This window comes from Impatiens glandulifera, chromosome 1 (genome assembly GCF_907164915.1).
Source record: "Impatiens glandulifera chromosome 1, dImpGla2.1, whole genome shotgun sequence".
Classification (NCBI taxonomy): domain Eukaryota; kingdom Viridiplantae; phylum Streptophyta; class Magnoliopsida; order Ericales; family Balsaminaceae; genus Impatiens; species Impatiens glandulifera.
The window spans coordinates 122,217,443-122,244,037 of record NC_061862.1 but is presented as its reverse complement, the minus strand read 5'-3'; the positions used below and the strand labels follow the sequence as shown (position 1 = coordinate 122,244,037).

The window sequence follows — 26,595 nt, the reverse complement described above, 5'->3', positions numbered from 1 at the left end:
CTAACAGCTGGTATGGGTTTGAGCCGGAACTGTGAAATGAAACCGGTTCATCTTCTTCATTCTTACTTCTTACAACGAATCGAACCAAGCAATTGTCAACCCGGACTGGCGAACTAGGACCAATTTTCTCTACGGTCTCTTCAACGCAGGTCTCTCTCTCTCACACACACACACACGCACATACATCTTCCTGGGTATTCCTCGTAGATGGATCTTCATGTCTCAATTTTCATCCATAGCTAAAACTGTAGTTTTGTTGTCAACATATTTTTATTTAGTCACAGTTATGTTTTCCACAGTGATTCCATCATGTGATATGTATTTTGTTTGCTTAAAATTAATCCAACACCATTAGATGATTTATTACATATATTAGGTGCCAATGGTGGTAAGCATGGGTTTCTTCCTCTTAACACAAAGTTGTCATGATATTATACTTGCCAAATGATATATAGACACATTTTAATTTTTTTTTGTAAGTCAACCAAATGAATTTCAAATAATGGCACATAACTATTACTGAGGAAAGACCATCAATCATTTGCATACACCCAAGAAGTGCACAATGCAATGTCCCAACAATGTAATGAACTATCATGGGTATTGCACAGACGATTGGGCCTTAGCCTAGCTAGTTTTCATGAAGAATTCTAGAAAAGTGGATATGCCCCATTTGATTAAATACTGAGAATTTAGGTTTTACACCATATTTTTTCATGCATATTACAATACTATGTGTCATCCCCTTATTTATTCATATACCAACTGTTGTTTCTTCTAGAACTACACGACTAGGCTAAGGCCCAATTGTCATTGTTGGTTCATCACACACTCCAAGTCAAGGAGTATTTTCCTTTTCTGATATTTATCGTATTCCCACTGTATAGTTTAAGCCATTTCTAGATCAAAAGCATAAATAATGCTCCATTAGAGCATTGATAGATTTCCATGTGAGCAAGTTCCGTAACGAGTAAGTGTTGAATGTTGGTTAGATTCTTCTTCATGTTTTTAGTAAAATATTCAAAACGTTGAGAGGGTTAGCACCTGATTAATTTTTCTGGATTAACTTATGAGTTAAGCTTCATGGATCCCAAATGAATGGGGATCATCACTTTTAGATCATTACACAAGTCTGTAAAATTTGAATCCAACGTGCTCTATGTATGCAATAAGCAGTTATCTAATTGACCAAAATGCATAGTTTCTTTATAAAAATTATCTCTTAAATTTTGCATTAACATAAGTTATCTCTATGGGTCCTTGTAATCGGGGGATCAAATTCCCTGGTTTTATACGTTTCATTTGAAATGGAATCCGAATTCAATGTTTAGGTCAGAGGTTACTAAAATTAGTGTTCATTGTATAGCGGATCTTTTTGTTTCTATAATTCTAGACTCTGATAATCATCTGCTTTTGCCACTTGTCCAACAACCCACAGCACTTCTGTCTGCCTTATTTCCTATAGCCAGCACTGACTTGATATCATTCTTTTTAGCATTGAGTATGATCTAGAACTAATTAAGTTACTTAACTGGCTGCTCATCCCTAAGATGCCTTTTGGATCGAGTTGGTCACCATAATCTCCACTATTTCTCCTTAATGTTTTCAACATGTCTTTCTTTGCATTGCTCTTTTCAATCTGTACTTGACTAATTTCCAGTCTCAATCTGTGATCTTTTCTGAAACACCAAATATGAAGACACCAATTAGTTTTTCACTTTTTCTAATTGTCCCAGGAGTCTCAACTAGAATTTCAAGTTGGGGCTTAGTTTCATTGATTGGCTGGCCAAATGAACCCTAAGTTCTCTAGAGCTTCATTTGATTGAATTTATTGTATGGTAATTGATATATTTAATCTTTCCATATACTATATGACTTTAGATTATATTTTCTTTTGTATTTCCTTCAAGTCTTAAGTTGTCAACGTTTATTTGTGTATGGCTATAGCAATTTGGCTTCTTTTCATTATGGCCATAGAAATAGAACGTCTGCCTACTAAATTTAGCACACAAAATTCTTGCATTTTCTGACATTCTTGCATTGAAGGGCTAATTTTGACCGGTCTTTATGTTTGTGCATGGAACAAGGAATGCAGAACTGCATGGTTGGCTGGGACAAGTTTTCTAAGTGTAGAACCATTGAACTTTTATAATAAGGTTCATGCAATGCCTGAGGTTGGGGAGCAGGATGCAGATGATCGTGTCCTAGAAGATATAGATATTGATCTTAGGGAGCTCTACTTCTTGATTCTACATTTTTTAGCTAATGGACCATGCCAACAATCCTTTGATCAGCTGTGGAAGGAACTTTCTGAGAATGAGCTCTTACCACGGAGATATCATGCTTGGTACTCCAGGAGTGGTAGGCTCAGTGGACATGTTAATGATGATGGGATATCTTTTCCTTTATCTTATGATAAATTGGTTGAAAGGTAGACTTCATTTTGCTATTGTTTATCTGATATTGTCACTCCAAAACTAGGAAATTTCATTGGTTATCTGGCCTAACATTTTATTTCCATCATTGGAATATTTTGGTGCATGGATTTTATTTGAAAATAGTCTATTAATCGCAATGGCTTGTTTGTTTAGCTAAAGGTCTTGCAAAAATATGAAATGAGGAGATGCAAATTAGTGTGGAAATATTATTATCTTAGAGTGGGAAGAATAAAGAAAGCACCTAACGTGGATAGCTCAAATGGCAAGAGAATTGGACTGAGGGGGCTTACCACCCTTATTTCTTAGGTTTGATTTCCTTTGAAAGTACCGGGATTAAAGTGGGGTCATTGTGGTGGTTTCTGTGCTAGTCTCTCAGGATTGTTCAACTAACCCGGACACAATGGTAATCACAAATTAAAAAATAATGAAAGAAGAAAATATCTTGTTGAGATGAATTCCGAGGTTAAATAAAGTTCTGCAAAGTGATTAACTTCTGCAGGGCAATACATCTAATATATTCTTAGGCTATTTCCAAGGAAATAAATGTTTGATTGACTTGAGCTCATATTTCAAATGAACATGTGTATTACAGGTTCCATGTCATCTCCTAAGAAGGCAGGAATATTTCAATCATTGTAACTTGCTTGATATCACATGAAACAAAACTAAAGGACGATCAATATTTTCCCTTATTCGTTCATATGTGACAAAAATATACAACATTATATTTATAACTATCATGTATATGTTTATGATATATGCTTGTAGTCGTGATTATCTATGATATTATCTTTTTCTTTTTACTGTAGCTGGACCAATCATGTTTCATGAAAATCTCCACGATCTTCACAAATACTATTGTAATGTGTTCAATGATGCTGGATTTTCTTTCTATTTTATTCCTTAAACTCTTGTATATGCCAATAGGTAATACTAAATGCAATCCTCATCAAATTCCAATAATAATATTTTTTTGAAAATCTTTTTATTAATATTTTTGATAGCTCAGTTGATATTTATTTGAAAGGAGCCAGATCTGTAAATACAAATTTTAATTGACTAGAAGCCATTAATGGAACATAAAACGGTTGTAAATTCATATTGTCTTAAACTCTTTCCATGGCTTTCCCTGGCTTCCCTGCTTTTCTTTTCAAGGTTATCGTATAACATCAATGACATTGATTATTGTTACAGATTTCAACAAAATTTATGCTTGCTTCTTATAGGAATCCGCACATTAGGAAAGATCATTTGTTAAAGTTGCTGAAGCAACTGATGTTGAATGTGGCTCCTTCAATGCATAGCATGGAAAGGTATGCTGCTCCAAGTGCAGCAGATGTTCCTACTTTGCTTGGAGTTGGAGACTTTTCACTTGTGATGTGTAAGTGGATTTCTATGTTGTTTCAGTTTTTATTTTTCTCCCACAAAATTTTAATGAGCTAGGCACTAAAGAAAATATATTATCCAGACGGTGAGGAATGATCTGTGTTGCAGGGATACTTCAAAAAAAAAGTTTGGAGTATCGGATACGGATTAGATATGACAATATGTGTATCGAATATAGCAAAACACGTATCGTTGACTTTTCGTAGGGTTGACCAATCCGATACGGTTTGGATACGGCTTGGATACGTTTTGGGTAAAAAAAAAATTAAGTATCAAAATCAATAAAAAAGAGAATTTGAAGGACTTCAATGTTTGACCTAATTAAAACCTTTTACCCTTTCTCTGCCGCCATAAGTTAAATCGTAATCCATTTTCTTACTTTCTTCCTTTCGTAAACATCCATTGTAATGGTTATTATGAAAAATGAATATGAGTTTCTATTTTTATTTATTTCAATATTAAATTTATTTAAATATTATATATATAATTTGCGTATCTTAAACGTATTGTATCCTATATTTTCAAAATTTGCCGTATCGCCGTATCGTATTCGATACGATACCCGTATCCGTATCCGTGCAACATAGGAAATGATGGTTGTATCTTGAAATAATTAGATTGGAAAACCTCCATAGCAGATGAGTTGAGCTCTATCTTGATCTGATCTATGCTATTAAAGTTGAAGTCATTACTTGTATGATTGTTTATCATGAAGAGCTTCTGCCTTTACATAAATTTTCTATAGTGTTAATAAATACTTAGTCCTCCGAGCCTCAGGATTTGGTTCTGGGTCATAAAAGAAACTGGTTCTGGGTCATATAGAAACTATATGAAGCTACTCAATTCATTATCAGTAGTTTTATGATGCATGGTTATTTTTTTATTTAAAAAAAAAATAAAACAACATCTTCTCTGCTTTTTCTTCATGGTGTTGTTTTACATGATAAAGCTGGTAGGACAGAAGTAAACAGTCAAGCAAAGCCTCCTGCCTACTTACGCTGGCCACACTCGCGGGCAAATCAAGTTCATGGACTAAATTTGCGAGAAATTGGAGGAGGTTTCACAAAGCACCACCGCGCTCCATCCATTAGACATGCATGCTATGCTGTTGCCAAACCATCAATTATGGTACAAAGGATGCAAAATATAAAGAGATTGAGGGGTCACAGAGCTGCTGTTTATTGTGGTAATCTTCTATCTAAATATACAAGCGTTATCAGAAGCATTTTCAATGTTAACATTTGTTAACTATAACAATTTGAGGTTTGTTGCAAACGTAATGTGATGAAGCAATTTCTTAAGATTTTCTGCCTTGGTCTATGCGCGATTCTGCTCTTTTAGGGAAACATCATCTTGCTGCCAATAATTGTATTTCAGCCCATTTAGAAAATTAGAATCTGGAGAAATTGATCTAGTTTAGATGTCTAGCACATTCATCCAAAGAAAGGATAGTTAATAATATGCCATTCTTTTTTGTCGCTACTGTTTAGGATAGTAAATTGACTGTGGGTTCATAATATAATATATTTCTTTTCATCGTAGCAATATTTGACCGGTCAGGGAGATATGTGATAACGGGGTCAGATGATCGCCTGGTCAAAATTTGGTCTATGGAAACTGCATTTTGCCTTGCTAGCTGTCGTGGACATGAAGTGAGCATTGAGTATACTTGTCTTTTATTTAGACGCTAGTTTAACATACAAACATTTTTCCCTTCTGCTGACCTTAATTTACTCCTGTCCAAAGGGTGACATTACTGACTTGGCTGTTAGCTCAAATAATGTTATGGTGGCTTCGGCATCAAATGACTACAGTATCCGAGTGGTAGTCATCGTTCTTCTTGGTCAATTTGTTTTTTCTATTACAATGAATAATTGGATAAGGTTCTTGTTGGTTCACAGTGGCTCTTGCCAGATGGCCGTCCTATTTCTGTTTTACGTGGACATACTGGAGCTGTTACTGCAATTGCATTTAGTCCTAGACCTGGCTTCCAGCTTCTGTCGTGAGTTAGATTTATGTATAATCATTTGTTTCATAGTATAGCTGCGACAATTCTCAGTCGTTTAGGCATCTTTGTAGGTCATCTGATGATGGTACATGCCGCATATGGGATGCCAAAAATCCCAAGAGCAGTCCTCAAATTTACAGGCCAAAGCCCACAGATACTAAAACTGGTTAGTTTATCATTTGTGTCATCTGATTGTACGAACAGTGGTTGTAGAGTACTAAAACTTGAATATGATGAAATGCAGGCAATAAGAATGGCACGTCATCTGCTATTCTAACTTCCAGTGATCCACCGTCTCATCAAATACTATGCTGCGCTTTCAATGCTACTGGATCTTTCTTTGTTACTGGAAGCTCCGACACCATTGCACGGGTGATTTAAACAACAAATATGTTGTTGGATTTACTCGAAATATTCTCCTTGTTCTCCTCTTAGGTAACTTATTTGGTTGTGTTGTTCAAGTAGAATCCTAAGAAATAACTGGTTGCAGGTTTGGAATGCTTGCAAGGTTACAGATAACTTTGAACAACCCATTCATGAAGTTGATATATTGGCTGGTCATGAGAATGATGTCAATTATGTTCAATTTAGGTTAGTCAATAGTGGCAAATAACTTAATTTTCTAGTACACGATCACTTATTTCTTTTTTTATATTCTCTTGTAGTGGCTGTGCCGTGGCTCCAAAGTTTTCTTCTCCCTCTCCTTTTACAGAGGATACTAGAATGAAATTCAAAAACTCCTGGTCTGTCAATATCTTCCTTTCCAACTTTCTTAATGTGGTTTGCACCCGTGGCAATCTTCCTATTTTGCTCATGTGTTCTACCTCTACAATGCACCTATACTTTTTCCTTCACTCTACTTGTTTACTATACAAAAGAAAATTCAAGGCTTTGTATCTTATATATGTTTATTGTCTTTATACAACTATTATTGCTGATATGATGCTTCAGGTTTAGTCATGACAGCATTGTTACATGTTCTCGCGATGGTAGTGCAATTATTTGGATTCCCAGGACAAGGCGATTTCATGTAAGTTATTTCAGATAGTTAACTACTTATTTCAGTATGCTCAATTGCTCCTCCCATCTTCTCGAGTGAGTGTGAGAAGAGAAATCGACTAGAATTGTACCTGGATGAGAAGAGAATATAATTCTTAGTTGAAGAACTAAAAATTCAATGTAGAAGAAGTAAGATGAGAAGTAGAAGAAGATGACATGACTGAAGAAATTTGTAGAATATTGAAAGAGGGATAATATTATTGAGATGTTGAGTTTTGGTTTATATGAGAAATTCATAAATTTAAAGGACATTGAGTGTAATAAAATAAGGACTGACAACAAACGACATGTTGAGTGTAAACAAAATTGCACAAATTTCAAGGAAGATGGAGAGATAATTCAACACTCCCCCTAAAGTTGGGTAATAGATATTAAAAGTGCCCAACTTGCCACATATTTCTCGAAATCCGACTTGGTAAGAGATTTGATGAGTATGTCAGCCACCTAAGAGGAAATGATGATGACAGGGAGTGGCGTTTGAATCGCCGGAATGTCGCTGGATGTTGATGACAGCAAGTGACGTTTGAATCGCCGGAGTGTCGTTGGATGTTAATGACAGCGAGTGGATTTGAGTGTCTGTGTCGCTGGATGTTGATGACAGCGAGTGGTTTTGAATAGCCGGAGTGTTGTTGGGTTTTGATGACAGCGAGTGTCTTTGAATCGCCGGAGTGTCGCTGGATGTTGATAACAGCGAGTGGTGTTTGAATGACCGGAGTGTCGCTGGACGAAAGCATAGTTGTCAATAGCGTATAGCGCTCAATAGCGTCAAAGCTGCTCATAGCTATAGCGTAAAGCGCATAGAGGTTATTTGAAGATGAAGCTTAGAAAACATATAAATATCAAAAATAAAAAATATAACAAAAATAAAAGTTCAAAACATAAAAACCATCAATTCTTAAAATAGAAAAAGTTCAAAACATAATCTAAAATTCATTGTAATCATTTTCTTCATCAAGATCGAGATCATCTTCTACATTTGAAATTATATAATGCTCGGCATCATTCTCTTATTCTATTTTTTCATTGAAATCAAATTCATATTCTTCATCTAAAAGATCAATGTGCTGGATGTTCCTATTATTCTTTTCCCCTAGACTTAGATGTGATTCGTCTTTGAGCATCTTAAAGGTGTAGATGAAGTTGTATTTGATTGCCTCATGTATAAGGAATATCGGCAACATCTTGCCAAGTCAAATCATCACCATCATGAACAAAGTCACGCTCTTCGTTTAGTATCCCCATCAACCATTCGTTGTCATTATCTAAGTTCACTTAATATGATAGGATCGATGATATCACGACTATCATATCGACGCTTCAAAACTTTATTGTACTTAATGAACACCAAATCATTTAGACGTTTTTGCTCAAATCTATAACTTTTCTTGGAATGAAGCTACATTTATTTATATATGTTTATCAAGACATAGTAACGAATTCTTAAATAAGTGATAGAGGAAAGAAGAGAAAAGAAGAGGAGAAGGGATAAGAAAAGGCTAGAGAGAAAAGTAATAAGAGAAGAAAGGTGAAAAGAGGATTAGAGGAAAGAAGAGAAAAGAATAGGAAAAGGCTAGAGAGAAAAGTAATATGAGAAGAAAAGAAGGAAAAAGAAAAGGAAGAGTCAAAATATATTTTTGAAAATTAAATAAGTGAGAAAAATTTGGGGAGATGAAAAGTCAAACAATTAATATTTTATATATATATTTTTTAAAAAGCATCGCTTTTTGGGGCAATAGCTTTCGGGGCTATATGAGCTATAGCAACAAAGAGGGGCTATTTGAAAGTGTGTATCCTATTGCGCCTTTTAGCTATATATGGTCGTTATGCTATAGCTAGCGTTATGTGCGCTATTGACAATTATGGACAGAAGTGAAAAGTGATAATTTTTTTTTTGGATTTACTTCAACTAGTGGTTTGAATTGCCGAAGTGTCGCTGGACGGAAGTGAGATGTGATAATTTTTGGACAAATTATGCCGAAAAAAATTTGTCTGAGACATGAAGACGAACAGATTCAGCCGATAAATTTCCATCTACCTCAATTTTAACGGAACTTGCCAATTCGAGGTAGTTGTCAAAGTTGAATCTAAGGACAGTGATTAGAGAATGATTCACCTAAGGGATGGTGGATGAAATAGAGATAAAAAATACTTAGAAAATATGAGATAATTGAATCAATTGAGTTCTCCTCCAATGGTTATTTCTACTATTGGAAGAGGTAGCGGAAAATTGTGAACAGGTTTCTTCAAGAAATTTTGCTATGATACCATGTAGAAATATTAATGAGATGTTGAGTTTTGGTTTACATGAGAAATTCAGATATTTAAAGGACATTGAATGTAATAAAAATGACTAACAACAAGCAACATGTTGAGTGTAAGCAAAATTGCAAAAATTATAAGGAAGATAGAGAGATAATTCAACAAAATTAGATCACACTAATGAAATTGCATAACTGCCTCCATTCCAATCGAGGCAATCACAGGAAGCTTATTTAATAGTAGGTAGTTAACTATTTAGGAGCCTTGTAACTGCCCTAGTAACCACTTATTATTCTTTCGGCTCAACGGTTTCCTAGGGTTAATCACCCTCCTAACCCTCACCCTTATTACATTGATTTCTGATTTTTGTTATTCAAGAATGAGTACTTATTCTACTCTCTTGCTATCTTCTCTCTGTCAAGTTATTTGTGCTTAAGATGAGTTAAGCTGATTACCATGTATCTATAGTTGTGATTGCTGTTCATTTTATTCAGAGTAAAGCTGGTCGTTGGATGCAAGCTTACCATCTGAAAGTTCCTCCTCCTCCATTGCCACCTCAGCCTCCCCGTGGAGGTCCCCGTCGTAGACTTCTTCCAACTCCACGTGGTGTTAACATGATTGTATGGAGCCTTGATAATCGCTTTGTACTTGCTGCAATAATGGGTAAGCGACTTATCATTTGCTGATTATAGAACTAACTACAGTACCACTATATCAAATTGTTTAGTGATATGTTTAAGGATCATTTTATTTAACCATCCCCTTACAAATCTTTTAACCATTTTATTTTTCAACTTTGTTGATACAAGTTAAAATATACAGAAACATTTGTCAATGTCTGTTAAGACAGAGATAAAGAGCTAGGGTTGAGAATAATTACTACATATTGCAAGTAAAAGTGGAGATGATTCTAATGAAGAGGGGAGAGAGCTTGATTGGATATATCGAGAGATAACAGACAATTACATCAAATTCAACATCCTAATGAACATAAAGAGCTATTCCTTATATAGGCTGGCGTAACAATATTGCCACCTCATCTTATCTGATTAGCAGGTAGAATGTAATAGTTGTGACTAGGTCATCTGGCTTACAAGCAGTTACTGAGATATTTATTGACTACCCACCCGTAGTATATGCTTATTCCCTGCATTCTTATTAGTTAAGAATCAATAGAACTTCTCCCTTAACTGATGGGACTAGTAAGAGATTCACTGACATGGTCAACCAGAATAGCAGGTTTGGCCGACATGCTGGCAGGTGATACCGGAATATGCAGAACAACTATTATTTCTCCCATTCGTTTCTTCATTTGCGAAATGTGAAAAGTATTATTAATACAAGCTGAGTCTAGTAGGTTGAGCCGAAAAGCTACTGTTCCTACCCATTGAACAAGTCCAAAGAAATCTAGGGCTGAGCTTTGAAAACTTGAGAGTGCAAACTGTGTTGTTTGAAGGGCTTTAGTTTAACAACAAAACTAGTTGCCCACATGAACTCAAAATCTTTACGCGGTTATTGTAACTAAAGAGAGATAATTTTCTTACTGGGCGTGTTTAGGCTCATCCATTTAAATGAACCTCTTTCAGATAAGAACCACCATTTAAATGAACCTCTTTCAGATAAGAACCAGCACTAGTCAGGAGGACTGGCCAGAAGAATTGTATTAGTATAGATCTATAATGTATAGAGAGTGTGTTAATAGGAAAATAATGCTTTTGCAAGAATGTGATATGTCAGTCGTCTATTTTGAACTAATGAAGAGGTGACAAGAACAATTTGTAAAACTTGAAAGATTAAGATAATGTATAGAGTTTTTTATTATTATTATGGAAATGTTTAAAAGAAATTTGTTAGCCTAGCATGTTATGTGTGTATGGAAAATGACATGCAGCGACTGCACGCCTCATAGCTTGGTTTAGCTTGGTTTGGGGCGTGACAGTTATCAAAATGGTTCATATGAATTTGAGCCATTTGTAGATAGAAGTTCAACAGTTGTATCATCTCTTCTCTAGCATATAGACTTTTGTACAATAGCGTCGACATTATAACCGCCCGCCCACCAAATATGGAGCATGAACAAAGAGTTTAGTCAATTGACAATTTTGAACTTGATGGTTTGTATAGTGAAATGAAAATAGTGGTGTACCTCCATTTAACCAATGAGAGGTGGTTATTCCAATAACACAGTTGATCGCTACACATACATCGGATATGTCTCCAAACATTGATTCATACACAACATTTTTCTCATTAATGAAAAGTTTACCCTTTAAAAAAAAACTCTCCATTCCATCTAATTGAAGCACAACCCAACTTTAGGGGAGTCTTGACACATTACTTTAGCCTAGAATTAAGGAATAGAGTTAATAAATATATATAAAAGAATAATTATCTAATTAATACAATTTAATTTATAATTATTCCTAAATATCCCTCTACTCTAGTCCCTTAATTGTTTTCTGAAAGGATAAAACAATTTCATTGATCTATGAATGTCGCAAAAAAGATGGTGAAAAATCCATCAAAAACATTTAAGCACAAGTTATGACCATATTAATCATATCTTATTAAGATACAACTCAAAACACATCGAAAGATCACAAACACTTGGGATCAACCATCTCCATAAGTAGAACATCATGCTAATAACTCAATACACCAGTGAACCAGAGGAGTCAATATCATCGTCTCTATTGGTGCGTCAACCCACCCAGTTCCAATTGTAGCTTACGTCGCTGTGGATATTATATGCTTCCTTTTCAGCACACACTTTTTTTGCCCTTTCCACAATTCACTCAATGTGTTGAAATTTTCCATCGGCAATCCTTTCCGAGGTTCCCAAATTAAACGCCTTGACCAAAGTTGTGAGGGTTGTAAGTTTTCTATCTTTGAGCATCTAGGCCACTCTTTCTTGGGTTTCCGCCTCTGAACAGATTTTGACCTCTTCCTCAGGACAAATCCTGGGATCAATCGTGACCAAAATTTGTTTTTCCACATGCTCTTCTCAATTGTATGCTATTAAGTCCTCCAACAACTATGTCAACATCAAGTTGTCTAGTTCTGTCTCATTCTTATCGGAGTCTTTAGCTATAAGATCCTCCGGCGACATCGATCCTGGTCCTCATCCACTGCAGGACCCTCTTTCCCAACTCTATGTTCCCACGACACATCTTGATCCTCGGTGTTATTTATAGCCTCAACTTCGACTATACAAACAAAGCATGACATGTGGTTATTTGACTCTCTGGAACCCATATATTAGTCCCCTAATATTAGGATACAATAATTACCTAAAATACCATGATTCTATAGAATCCATGCCTAACAGATCCTATGATATACTGGATTGAATATATTGTAATTAGTGTGTATAAAAATAATCCCCTTTTTACTCATAATTTCCTCCGAAGGCAAAGGGAATTAGAGACAAGAGAATACAATAAGTATCATTATTATTGCATAATTAAAACTGTAACATAGGTTCCCTATTTATTATAGGGTAATCCTACTAGGACTAAAATACTAATAATACTACTAAACCTATCTCCTAATAAATAATAGGCCAAGCTCTAGATCCACTAACAGGTATCCCTAGATAAGCCCATTCCCAAACCAATTAATTGACATGAGGTTACAAAAGACTACGATTTTCTTTTTTATTTACATATTGAGCTGAGTGGCTTATAAATTATTCATGTAAGCATTTCTAGTGCAGATTGCAGAATATGTGTTTGGAATGCTAGTGATGGTAGCTTGGTACATTGTTTGACTGGCCACACAGAATCTGTAAGTGGTGTCAACTTTTTATTTCATTCCCATGTTGCTGTTATAACAAATTGTATCATGTGAATGTCATTGCCTCTTAAATGGTAACTAAATCTATGTAGTGTTATCTCCAACTTAAATTCTGTCAATTAATGTGTGTAAAGACTAGATCCCCCCTCACCATTTCTGAAGAAAGAAGAAGGGAGGAGAATCAATCAATTTGAACATTAGCTTGATTTTAAAATCGCCATTTAAAAAGAAAAACCAAAACTAAGAAAGATTGGAAGTTTTGACTTCTTTTTGGAAAAAGGCTATTTCATATTTTTGTTATTCTAAGTCAATGTCCAGTTACCATTAGGGAAGGAAATAATGCGTCCATAATCTAGAAATTAAATTGCCAAAAAGTATTTTCTTACTCATTAAAAAATCATTTGTCCGTTGTGAATTTAAAATGCGAGTAAATGGATATTTATTTACAAAATTATTGTTTCCTTTTTAGTTTTGCGTCTGATGCCCCGAATAGGCACCCTGGAATAGGAATGCAAACAATCATAAATCCAGATTCATTAAACAATTCCTTGGATTATTATTAACTTAATTATTTTTTTTATTTTTAGATTTTGTGGTATCATAGGATTATGTGTGTAATTTTTTTTTTTTTGTATTTTTCATACTTTTCTATTTTGTTTTTGGGTATTTGTGGGTTGAAAACACGCCAAGGATAAAAGTATTGAGATTTAACGGAAAAATTGGGTGAGAATATTTATTGGGATGTTAGACCTTAATTGTTCTAGGGATCTTGTAAAAAGCTTAGCCATAGACTAATTTTGTAGCCTATCTGAAAATTTTATGTTGGAGAATATAAAATAAGTAGAATTACATTTATCATGCTATCTCAGTTAAATCTGAAAGAAGTCCAATCTTTGTAAAATTAGACCCAAAACTCTTGATTAGTCTCACTTTAATATTAGTTGCACTTAAACCCATCGGGTAACTAAACTGACTAGAGTTTTACTTATGATCAAAGGTTCGATTCTCACTAAAAACACTCTGAGCTAAGGAGGGTCATGATTGTGGGGTCATGCTAAACACCCAGGAATAAACGCGGGTCAAAAATATAAGAATATTAAATATCAAATCAAAGTTCATTGAAAAGGTCAACATTTCATTAGAAAAACGAAGAGCTCAATGTGCATTAATAATAACTTATAATGAGGGGAAACAAAAAAATGTGCAAGCACAGACAAATATATATATATGACAATAAGATAAAAAAAAAATTCCCTGCAAGTCCCTCTTTTACAAATTGATGCAAATTTGTGGAGCATGAAGCTGTTGATTTTTTCAAATCTGTAGCTTTTTCTCAAATCATTGAATGATCTTTTATTCATTTATTTCCGAACCTTCCACCACATAGTAAGGGAAATGGACTTTCGGTCGTTAGAGATGGTGTTGCTACCGAATTCCCAACCAATCCATTGATCCCAGAAGTCGGAGACTTAGCATCACGATCAAGTTAAAATTGAAGATATGATGAAGGAGAGCCCACATGTCCTTGCTAAGATCATAATGAAGGAGGATGGGGTCAATACTCTATTCGCTCTTCAAGACAACACCTGAAATAATCCCTTCCTTTTGAGCTTCGTTTGTTGTCAAAAACGCCCCGAGATAGAAGATGGAATTTTAGAATTTCATACTTCCTTCCAAGGAAGTGTAAATTATTTGGCATGAAAACTTATCAAATCCAATCTTTGGATAAAGTCACATGTATCAAGAGAATCCAATTTTTTTTTTTTAAATTTGTTCTTAGAGTTCATCCAATCATATACCAAAACAATGTTCAGAAAATTTGATATGAACATTAGGGCAAAATTTTTTAAAATTAAACAAATCATCTTGCCAAATAAATAGCCAATCTAACGAAATATCTAACTATAAATTTACATATATTAAAAATAAAAAATAAAAAAGCACTTGTTTCCGAAACAAGGTGCTCATTTCAAATCATGGTTGGTCTAGGGATCTTCAAGCAACGACGACAAGCCTCGGTGATGGGCGATGCTTATATTGGTAACCTATAACAGCTAGACCTCCTAAAGGAAATAAGAATGCTTGGATTCAAACCACTTCGATGGATGTATCATATAAATTGGATATGGAGAAGATCATGCACATATAGACATGGGGAGATACCAACACGTCGTGTTGTAAGCCAACTTCTCTATTTTCCACACAACCAAGATTGGATTTTCGGTTAGTGCAGTAAGTCAATTCACAGTAGTTGCTTCAAACAGTGCTGAAGCTTAGTACAAAGCCCTTTCTCTTGGAATGTGCGTAGGCATATGAATCTTGAGAATTATGACTAACTCATAATCTTCATAAAAAAGATTGTGAAGCTTCTTCGATGCGACAAACAACTATCAACATAGCCAAAACCCCGATTCATCACTATAGAACAAAGCATGTTGAAATCAATGACACTTCTTACATGAGAAGGCGTGACAAACATAATTATAGAACTCTTATACAATTCCATTAACACATCACATAGGTGACATTCTCACCAGGGCTTTCTTGTCAATCAACTTTGAGTAACTAAGTGGAAAGTTGGTCATGTACAGCTCAACTTGAGGGTTAATATAGAAAATGTGAAACAAAGTTAACAAATCTTCTCACATGAAGATTTCAGTTACAAGAAATTCTATTGATTTGATGCTAGTTATGAGATAATTTTATTTTAATTTGATATGATGTGATTGTCTTCATTACCTTATTTGATGAGCAAATATGTGTATATAATGTAGCCTACCATTTTCATTCATTTGAAATATGAAAAGGAAATTTAGTGAGTTGTGTGCCTCCAACTCTCTCTCTCCGACACATGACAGCCTATTTATTCCTTCTTTTGCAAAAGCTTCAAATTTAAACATTTTCGGTTCCAACGGTATTTCCTTTGGAGAACCTTACCCAATAGTTCCTCCAACTCTCTTCTCCGACACACGAAAACCTATTTATTCCTTCTTTGGCAGACTTCAATTTTATTCAAATTTGAACATTTCTGGTGCCAAAGATGTTGCTTTTGGAGCACCTTATCCACTAGTTACTTGTTTCTGGGGATTAGTTATCGTGTTTATTTTGTGTAGTTGCGCCTTCTTGATACATTGGATCAATAATAAGAGTCTCACTTTAAAAAAAATACAAAAAGTTTTTATACCAAGTTGTGGCCTAATATTGTCCCTAGAACAACCATCTAGCCATGTCTACTTGGTAACCTTTATTAATCTTTCTATGTACTTAGCAATTGATTAATTAAAATTTCCTTTTTAAATTGTGCAATAAAAAATGAGTTATATATGATAAGTTACTCTTTTTTTTCTTAACTTTCTTTTGTGACAGACTTATGTTTTGGATGTTCACCCTTTTAATCCTCGGATAGCCATGAGTGCTGGATACGACGGAAAAACGATTGTGTGGGATGTAAGTTTTTGGTTTTTCGGTTTTCTGGTTGATGTTATTCTTTATTTCATTATTCCTATTTTCTCAAGGTGCATATATGTTGTACCAGATATGGGAAGGGACACCTATTATGACATACAAAATTGGACGATTTAAGCTGGTTGACGGAAAGTTTTCTCAGTATGTGATACATTCTTGCTTCTAATTATTTAATATATTTTTTCAGAAGCCTCAAATGTTTCCTGCTTTTTAATTTTTTGTATTGGGCTCTGGATGTTTTCTATCACTAACCTACCATCCAGGTTGATGCATGTATATAATCTTATGGCCACATCTTATTTTCTCCTCGTTTATCCTTGGGTTGTAGAGAAGTAAATAGTTAAGATTTTATTGTGGACTGAGCAAAAATAATTTCCACTTAACTGGTATATGTGCATGTAATTTTCATATGAAACCATCAATTTTCAAACCTCATGTAATTATACTATTGATGTCTCATTGCCCCCTCTTTTGTGCAGGGATGGAACATCAATAGTACTCTCGGATGAGGTTGGACAAGTTTGTCTTCTAAACACAGGTGAAGGGGAGTCCCAGAAAGATGCACAATATGACCAGGTACAAGAATCTTGCATGGATTTCATGAATCAGTTTATAATGAGATCTTCTATGCTTGACATATGATGTTTTATATACCCGTATACAGTTCTTCCTTGGTGATTACCGGCCCCTTACCCAGGATACACAAGGAAATGTCGTTGATCAGGTGTTTATTCACTATTATCAAATTGTTATGGTTACTATATATGCTTCTTTTCATACAATTAATTTTATAATTTTATGGTCAATGTGTAGATAGTTCTGTTAAGTTGTGTTGTTTTATGACATGTTTTGTTTTCTAACTTATGTTTATTACAGGAGACGCAGCTCGTTCCATATCGGAGAAACATTCAAGATTGTCTCTGTGATGGCAGTATGTAATTGGATATCCAAAGTTATTTTCTATGGATTATTTTTCTCACTCATGATTTCAACGTGAAATTCTAGGTATGATACCATATCCTGAACCATATCAGAGTATGTTCCAGAAACGGAGGCTCAGTGCACTCGGTATTGATTGGCATCCTCCCTCCATAAAATTTGCCATTGGCACAGATATTGGTTTAGGCGAAGAGATCCTTCCATTGGCAGACTTAGACACACTGTTTGAACCAATTCCTTATCTTGTGGAGACTTTGTACTTGGAGCCAGATATTGAAGCCATAAATGGTGACACAGATTCTGAATACAATCTCACTGATGAAGATCCAACTGAAAGTGAGAGAGGTAGTTTGAGCTCCTATTCTCTCAGCGATTCAGAATACATTGAGGACTGTAGGAATGTTCACATAAGAGGGAAGAAACGGAAAACTGATGTAAGTTTATCCTAATGATTCTGTTATCCAGAATCTTTTTTGCAGTCTTGCAGCAACTTCAGGAGGATGGACAATAATTTCCTTTTCCTTTTCCATTTTATATTATTTCTTATACCCTCTCCCTGTTTTTGTTTAACCAGGCTTATTCTTTTTCAGGTTCTGATTGCTTCCTCAGGAAAGCATAACAAAAGGAGGAATTTGGATCAGTGTGGTGGTAGTATATCTAGAAATAAGAGAAATAAACAAAAGAGTGCAAATACATTCTCAAGAAGGAAGTCATCCAGAGCAAAGTCACTAGTATCTCAGCGATTTGCGCGCATTCCTCGTGGTATTTATGCTCAGATAATTGAATCGTCTACAGATGGAGATGATGAAGTTAGCTCTGCAGATGGCTCCTCAGAAAGTGAGATACAGCCGGATTATTCTGTTAAGCATCCTGAGTCGTCTAGACCTCATGTAAACAGAGGGAATGATAGGAAATTAGTGTTTAAGTTTTCACTTCGTGACTCAAAGAAATTATTGTCCTCTGAAAATTCCAATTGTGAAAGTGCTCATATGGATGATCTGATCCCTTCATCTTCCATAGCAAACCAAGAAGCTTCTAAAGACAACCAAATCGTTCTATCATCAGATGTTCTAGTGTCTTGTTCTGCAAAGTCTACTAATGTCCTGCCATCTGGAGAATGTGCTGGAACTCAGACACTTGACAATCATCTGAAGATTGACAGTCACCTGAAAGCTTCTTCAAGTCATAAGCGGATCAAGATAAGATTTGGGAAGGGCAAAATGCAGAGCTTGAATGGCATCAATGTAAACATGGAAGGCCAACGTAATCATGGAGCTCCACAAATTGATGATTTTCATACAGAAGATGCTCACAAACTTCTGTTGTACGAGTCTGCATCCCTTAATGATCACCAGCCAAGTACAGTTTCTGCTTGTGATGAAATTCATAAAGAAAAACATAAGAATTCTTCTGGGCTTGATGCAGGCAAAGATTTTCAGTTGATCAGAAATGTCTCTCAATGTGATGAACCCGAGAATCAAATTAAGCCAACTAAATTGAGAATTAAACTGAATTCCAAAATCTCAGTAGATAACTCTGCCCGTGGTTTAATGGATTGTTCCGAATTGACAGAATTTAAAGGAACCTTGGGGAATACAGATGCTGCAAGTCACATCCTTAATGTGAGGAAAGGCTTCCAGCTAGAGCAAAACTCAAGAAATGAAGGAAAGTTGCCCAAGAGAGAACTTAATCAGATTTCATCAAATGAATGGATGTCAAATTCAGAAATGAGTGTAAGATCTAGTGCCATCCAAAGCAAAAGATATGTGCATTGTCATAATGACCCTTTAGTTGTAAATGAAGGATATCAACCGCCACAAAAAGCCAACTGGTTAATGTTGTCAGTACACGAGGATTGTAGTTATGTCCCTCAACTTGGCGATGAAGTTGCATACTTGAGACAGGTGTCTTTATTGTTTTCTATGTACTGTTAACAATAATCTTTCTATGCATATAACAAAGTGATCATTTGCTCCCTATCTTTGTCCCGGTTTTGTTTTTGCCTCTCAAACCCAACCTCGTTTGATTTCCCCCCTCAAACATATGGCTTTTTATTACTCAAAACTAATGGACTAGCAACATTACATCAATGTTTTGATCTTTTACTAGTTTACGCTATTTATAGCAGTCTCCTAGTTCTGGGCAAAATAAATAATAGAATAAAATAATTTAAGGGGGGAATTTCAACGAGATTGGGTTTGAGGGTGAAAAATGAAAATCGGTACCAAGTTCAGGGACAAAATACCAATTATCTTTGAATATATTCTTCAAGGCGTTTTTTTGTTCTCATTTGTTTTTCAACTGACTCTCGTTCTTTCTTCAAATTAGGGCCATCAAGAATATATTGAAAAGATGTGCTTATTGGAAGAAGGCCCTTGGATAAGGCTTAAGAAAGAGATCAGATCTGTTGAGTTTTGTTTAGTTGAAAGGCTTGACTATGCTACATTTCCAGGTTCTGGGGACAGCTGCTGTAAAATCACACTTAAGTTTATGGACCCGTCCTCTTGTGTGTATGGTGAAAATTTTAAATTCACACTTTCTGAATTGACGGGGTTTGCTGACTTTGTTGTGGAAAGGACTTGGTATGATGCTACTATGAAGAGAAACTGGACTTCGGGGGATAAATGTCAGGTGTTATGGAAGGAACTTGGTGAAATCGGTAAATGGTGGGAAGGAACAATTGTTGCTTGTAAGGATAAATCTAATGAGTTCCCTGAAAGTCCATGGGAAAGATATTCTGTGGTATATAAGGATGGTCCTGATACCTTTTTCCATAGTCCATGGGAGTTGCATGACCCTAACAATCCGTGGTTGTATCCTCATATTGACTATGAGACCAGAGACAAGTTGTTGTCTTGCTTCAATTACTTGAACGAGAGCATAAATCAGGTTAATTATGCTATTCCGTGTCAATAAATATTACCATGGGTTTGTTTACATATATCATGAATATTCTGATGTTAGCATCTGTGTTTCTACTTTGCAGGATCATTATGGAATCCTAAAACTGAGAAATGTCGCAAGGAAATCAGATTATATGAATGGGTACATATATATCCCTTGCTTTTCCTTCAATCTCATGAGGCAGTTAAAGAAATTAATGACGTTATAGCTTTCTTTAACTGTCATGCATTTTAACGTAGTTCATGATAAGAGGCTTGAACTGTCTATCTTCTGCATTTTTAAAAGTTTCCAGATGAATTAGCAAGGAATATATATGTTCTCAAACACCCTCCCCAATTGAATAGTTTTCCACATAATAAAATCATCTATCCTCGTATATTGGCATTTTGGTTTTGTTCGAGTTAGCTATAAACTAACATAAACTTTCTATGCCAGTCTTTGATCTCATTTTTGGTTAAGTGAGACTAGAGTCTTCTAATCTCTTCTTGTAATCAACATATAAATTGAACAGTGTCTTTCATGTTCACTCTAGAATAGTTAAATACTGTAAATACTGAAGTTATTCTTGTTAGAGTGGTGGGGTTAGTAATGTGCCAGTGGTAACCATCCAACCCACTATTCTAGTTTTTTTTTTTTTTTGTACAAAGTGTAAACAATGCATCTTCTTTTTCATTATTTGAAATATAAAAAAAAGTTCAGATCAAATCCTCTTAACGTTATTCTTTGTTTATTAACATGATATCAGACCTTAATTGGTCTGATCGATCTTCATCTTCTTCCGCTGATTATCTGGCAGTTTCTTTTCTCTTCTTCAACATCTTCACCGATCTCCTAAAAGAAGTCTGCACTTTCTTGTTCTTCCTCAGTCCTTACGCCGCCTCCAGTTCCAATTGCAACTGTCGTTACGACTGCCCAATCAGAGAATTTTCTGATCTGGTCACATTCTGTACATATTTCATATGCAGCAAAGGGAAAGAAAGACTTGTCACTGGCGTTTCACCTCTTCCAACAGTTGAACATCCAAGTATAAGCTTGAGATATCGAGAACCATTCTGGTCATGTCTGGGTTCTTCTCAATTCAATGATGAACGATGTGGGTGAGAATTTCACCCTTCCTAAGACTATAAAAGCTATTTGTGATGCGACTAATCCCCATACTCACTCACCCAAAACAGTTCAACATTGTTCGGAGTTGCATTTCTTGTACACGATTTGTGTTAGGGGGGCATGAACTTACATGTTTCTTTAACACTCTTTCATAGAATTGGCAATTGGTCGATTCTTATGAAGTGACTGGAAGTGTGCTGAAACCATTGCCAAAACACTGAACATGTAACTGTTTGGACTCAGTTCCAACTTGGACCCAATCCGATTAATTCTCGGCACCAAACCAATGCCTAATCAACTCTGTGGGTCTTCATTGTGGGTACCTACTTCTACTAATCAACCCAATGCCTTGTTTGGAAACAAGATACTGGAAAAGACAATAAAAAGGTAGCCCACTTTTCTTCTAAAATTAACAGATTCGGTTTATTTAGATCATCGATTCTGGAGCGTCGGATCACATGCCCTGTAACAAATCTCTATTTAGAAGCTATGTTTCATGGAATGACTGTCTATTAGTATTGCAAACGGTTCTTTTAAAGTAGCTGGTTTTGGATCAGTTATCACACCAAAACTGTACTTGAAAACTGTTCTTTATGCTCCTCAATTGGATTGTAATTTTCTATGTATAGAAAAGTTGACACATGAGTTGAAGTGTTGTGCTAATTTTTCTCCAATGTCAATTTCAAGATTTGGGTTTGGGGACGACGATTCAATGCTGAGTTGTGTTCCGTTCTGTGTATATACGCGACGGTATAATAATTCACAAAAAATCTCATGTATTTCCCTCTTCAGCTTTTATTTCTTTTCTAACAAAAAAGTCATCTTGTTATGGCATTCTAGATTAGGACATCCCAACTTCATATATTTCCCAAAAATGTTTCCCAAATTGTTTATCAATGAAAATGTTACTGTGTGAAGGTGAATCTTGTAAACAAAGCAACATGTTGAGTGCAAGTAATTGCATAATTCTACAATAAGAAAGCAATTGGGTGTAAGTGGATTTTCAAAGTTAAACACTATCCAGATGGATTAATAAAGAGATACAAAACACGTCTAGTAGCTAAAGGTTTCTTTCAATCTTATGGTATTGACTACCAATAGACATTTGTTCCAGTTGCTAAATTGAATACCATCATAATCCTATTCTTGTTAGCAGCTAAAGGATTGGCCCTACACCAATTAAATGTGAAGAATGCTTTCCTAAATGGTGATTTGAAAGAAGAGGTGTACATGAAAATTCCTCCCAACCTAAACTAATTTCTCAAAACAAGTTTGAAAATTGCACAAGTCATTATTTAGACTCAAACAATTTTCATAGGTTTGAGAAGTTTACAAAGTTTGTTATGCAGTTTGGGTATAGTCAGAATCACGCAGACCATACAATGTACGTCAAGATCTCATGGGAAAATAAGTTATTGGTTCTTTTATTGTGTAAGTTTATGACATTATTCTGACAAGAAATGGTGAAAAATAGCTCAATTCTGAAAAAGTTTTAGCAAAATAATTTGATACCAAACTAAGAGGTAGTAGAACAATAAGAATAAAAAGATACTGGAATCGAAGAAATAAGGAGAAGACCCTGGTTCAATAAAATTCATGAGAATAAGGACTAAACCAATTCATTCATAGGGATACAACAGGTGTCACTAACAAACTTACAAGGGAATCTAAGCTGGTTAGAAATAAGGACAGCTGGACTTTATTTGTTATTCTAACGACTAAGTGATTATCTTCCACTCTTAGCCACATAATCTTCTTGTGTCCCTTCAATTTAGTCATGACTTGATGTAGTTGTGAAGTGGATGATGGTTAACAACTAAGTAATATATGAGATGTGTGAAACTAAGTCATGAAGTGGGAGTTTTGCTTTGTATTGTTTAAGGTTTACAAAATTTTATAACCTTGATAGGTAGGTGATTGATTAAATAGGTAGCAGTAAGGATCTCCTCATCCTAAATTTTTTTGGAGCACAAACTTGGAAAAATAAAGATCATGCCAAGAGCTCTGTTGAACAATGCCATGAGATTTGAGATGAAAACCCAGACATGAATTGAAGAAATCTTGGGCATTATTTGTTTTTGATGACTTGAATATTGGGTTTGAACTATGCCATGGATGTTTTTGAATATGGGTTTGGTTGTTAATTTCTCTTCAATTAGAATGTCCAACACATGCTAGCATGATCATCAATCAATAATATGAATCATCTTGAACCTATGAGACTAGGAATTTGAATTGACATCCCCAACTATCACTATGGATCTGAGTAAAAGGACAGTTATCAACCAACCGCAAAGGTATTCTTTCTTTACATTGGAAGAGGGTTGGCTGGAAATAGGTTACTACTGCAATATTAGAATAAGTCATCTGTGATTTCCCTTTTCTGTTGTTAAAGCAAAGTTATTCTGAATCTTTTGTATTTGACTGACTAATGCATGGAATTCCTGCAGGTTTTCTGTTCCATTGTCTCTTGATTTGATCAATTTTCGGTTGAGAGAAGACTATTATCGGAGGTTGGAGGCTGTGAAACATGATATCAATGTCGCGTTATCAAATGCCTATTCCTATTTTAGGAAGGATACCCGGCTTACAGCAAAATTGAGGAGCCTTTCAAAATGGTTTTCAGAACAATTATGCGACTTGTAGAACATCTAAAACTTGGATAAATTACTTCTTTTCTCTTTCTTCCCAAATTTTGAAATGTGAACTTGGCTGGGAACATATAGCTTATATATAGTTAATTATGGTTGAGAAATGTGCTCCTAATTCCTTTGATTGATCTGTTGTAATTGAAATGTTGTGTTGATAGTATTGGAGAGATTCTATGAAGCCTTTTTCTCATTTGTATTGTCATCATTGCAAGATGGTCGAAATATTTATCTGAGAAAGTTACATCTCTTTAAATAGTTTAAAGACAATTTATTTGCAAAGTTCAGGAATCAGGGGCAAATAGGCTCTGATCTATCCTCTTTGTTTAGTGAAAGAGACAAACAGGATCGATCCCTCTGTTAATAACTTCAGTTTTTTTCTTTTCATATATTTTTTTTTGTTAGGACAGGAAGTAATTTTTTTTAAATGCCAAACTTTTCATTGAAATTAAAAGTATAATGCAAAAAAAGTTCATAAAAACTTTGCAGAAAACAAGAGAGGGAAGAAAAGAAAAAAAGAAAAGTACAATAAAATTATATTCTGATCTCATCCATATTTGTACATCCCCTTCTTTTTAATCAATGCAAAAATTTGAAGTAGAAAATATTTAAGAAGAAAATATTTAATCTTAAAAGTCTCTATTTTTAATATGATTAAGCATGACTCATAAATAATTGATAGTTTTCCCCCAAAAAAAAGTCCTAAATGAGGATATCAGGGGACAATGATGGAGAATATGATTGGCCAATTCTTCGGTTTAAAGACAAAAGCTGCATCTGTTAGCAAGGAAAAAATATTTTATTGTAAGATTGTCGAGAGTAAGAATACGTCGGTAATGCAAATAAAACTTTTTTAGCGAGAATATTGGCTTTCAAGCTCCTTCTAAAAATAGTGCTCATCAACCCATAGGGAAAGAGGCGTTATAAATAATTCAACTAGAATTTAGGGGATCTTCAAGGAGAAATTGTCCATGAAATCAGTAGAGATTATGGTATCGATAAAGGGCGAAATAAACATCGACAACTTTGTAGCCTTATTTGTGGAAAAGTCTATGGTTGAAAGTGGGTGACCGGACAATCTGCCCACCAATGAACTGAACTTCAACAATTGTGGCTCCTTTTGTTAGAAAGCTTCATATAAATCGGAAAAAACAATAAAGAGGGTGCCGCGAGAATGCCACTGATCATTCTAAAGAGAATCTTTTTTTTTTAGTTTTAGGCATAAAAGTAAAGGATGGGATGGAGGGATCCCCATAGTTTTGCAATTTGACCTCAAATGCTATAACAACTATTAACTCTATTGAATAAAAGGATTCATTCGAGATCTCTAATACTGTATTTGGATGACATTACTTTAGTCCATAAATTGTTATCATCGTTATGGTATTTCCACCATTACTTGCAAATGAGTGAGTAGTTAAAAATCTAAGGTCTTTAATTTTGAGTCACCCCATGCTTACCCAACTTAATATTGCTCCAATTAACCAAGTGAGATACAAATGAAGAGTTAGAATTACTTCAAAGGTAATTACCCATAATTGTCTTTATTCTTTTTACCACAGCCACTGGGATGGGGAGAATAAACATCACATAGGTTAGGATATCCTAGGTTGGGATATCCGAAAAAGTGCTCTGGATAAAGGTGAGTCTCCGCCTTTTGATAGAAGTTCACTCTTCTAAAGGGCCGGATAACCTTTGTTTCATCTTCTCAGTAATGGGTTTTGAAGTATCCATCCTTCTAATCTTTGCGCCAAGAGAAGGTCAAAGTTTTTAGATGGCAGGGATCCGGTTATGAAGACCAATGTATTTACCAATACTTGGGTGTTAGGAATATTGCCGACAAAAGATTTGTCTGTGTTAATCCGGAGTCCCGAACAAACTTCAAAAAGAACGAGAATTCTTTTGAGGCAAATAAGATTAACATTTGTGTGATTTTCTAAGCAAAGAGTATCATCGAAAAAAAAAGAAGGGGATGACTGTTATTACAATGCCTCCTCGTAGTTCCGACATTAATGCCCGAGTAAGAATGGAGTGTGGAGGCTCGTTCGAAAAGTCTAGAAAAAGGTTCACAATTATTGTGAACAATACAGGGGTAGAGAGGGTCGTCTTCACGAATGCCCCTCGAACTCTTGAAGAAACCAGTAACTTCCCTGATGATAACTAAAAACTGAGGCTCGGTCACACATCCACATTTTCGTTTGACACCAAAGCTCATTATGTCCAGTGGCGGACCCAGAAATGTTTTCTCGGGAGGCCAGATACATAGTAACGTAACATTTTTTTTGCGATCAAATAAATGCATTTTCTAAGTAAAATTTTACTTGGTAATTACATAAAAATATTAACAAACACAATTACAAAATATTAATAAGCACAATTACTAAAATATTCTTGTCCATGAGTCGGTACAAAAGAAGACAAATTTATTTTATGAGATTTCATTTGTTTAAAATATTGCAATATTGACTCATTTTCAATTGTTAAGAAAATATCTTTATCCATATACAACTAAACTATCATTCATCCATTCATCTCCCATTCGATTACGCAAATCAGTCTTCACGGTCTTCATTGCAGAAAAAACTCT

General features: G+C 35.1%; 1 protein-coding gene across 2 annotated transcripts; it reads left to right on the top strand.

The window, feature by feature from the left end:
• On the top strand, nucleotides 1-24,225 carry LOC124919680 (bromodomain and WD repeat-containing protein 3-like). 2 transcript variants are annotated; one of them, XM_047459992.1, is made up of 24 exons: nucleotides 1-149; nucleotides 2,088-2,431; nucleotides 3,665-3,819; nucleotides 4,774-5,010; nucleotides 5,367-5,476; nucleotides 5,571-5,648; nucleotides 5,726-5,826; nucleotides 5,904-5,998; nucleotides 6,077-6,204; nucleotides 6,323-6,423; nucleotides 6,498-6,575; nucleotides 6,784-6,862; nucleotides 9,645-9,813; nucleotides 12,866-12,936; nucleotides 16,312-16,392; nucleotides 16,481-16,551; nucleotides 16,890-16,986; nucleotides 17,075-17,134; nucleotides 17,287-17,341; nucleotides 17,416-17,783; nucleotides 17,940-19,253; nucleotides 19,678-20,238; nucleotides 20,336-20,394; nucleotides 23,811-24,225. In XM_047459992.1, exons 2-24 carry the CDS (start codon nucleotides 2,166-2,168, stop codon nucleotides 24,004-24,006), a joined length of 4,530 nt encoding a protein of 1,509 aa, XP_047315948.1. In that variant the 5' UTR covers nucleotides 1-149; nucleotides 2,088-2,165; the 3' UTR covers nucleotides 24,007-24,225. The 2 variants fall into 2 exon arrangements, with proteins under 2 accessions (XP_047315948.1, XP_047315949.1); XM_047459993.1 differs by having other exon boundaries at nucleotides 15-149; nucleotides 2,096-2,431.
• The last annotated feature ends 2,370 nt before the right edge of the window (nucleotides 24,226-26,595 follow it).

What these genes read in the sequence shown, in the direction of transcription:
- LOC124919680 (XM_047459992.1), top strand. Translation starts at nt 2,166, where the DNA reads ATGCCTGAGGTTGGGGAGCAGGATGCAGATGATCGTGTCCTAGAAGAT. An exon ending in ATGACTACAGTATCCGAGTG is followed by an intron (nt 5,649 to 5,725) that starts GTAGTCATCGTT and finishes GTTGGTTCACAG; the next exon opens with TGGCTCTTGCCAGATGGCCG. An exon ending in TGTACTTGCTGCAATAATGG is followed by an intron (nt 9,814 to 12,865) that starts GTAAGCGACTTA and finishes TTTCTAGTGCAG; the next exon opens with ATTGCAGAATATGTGTTTGG.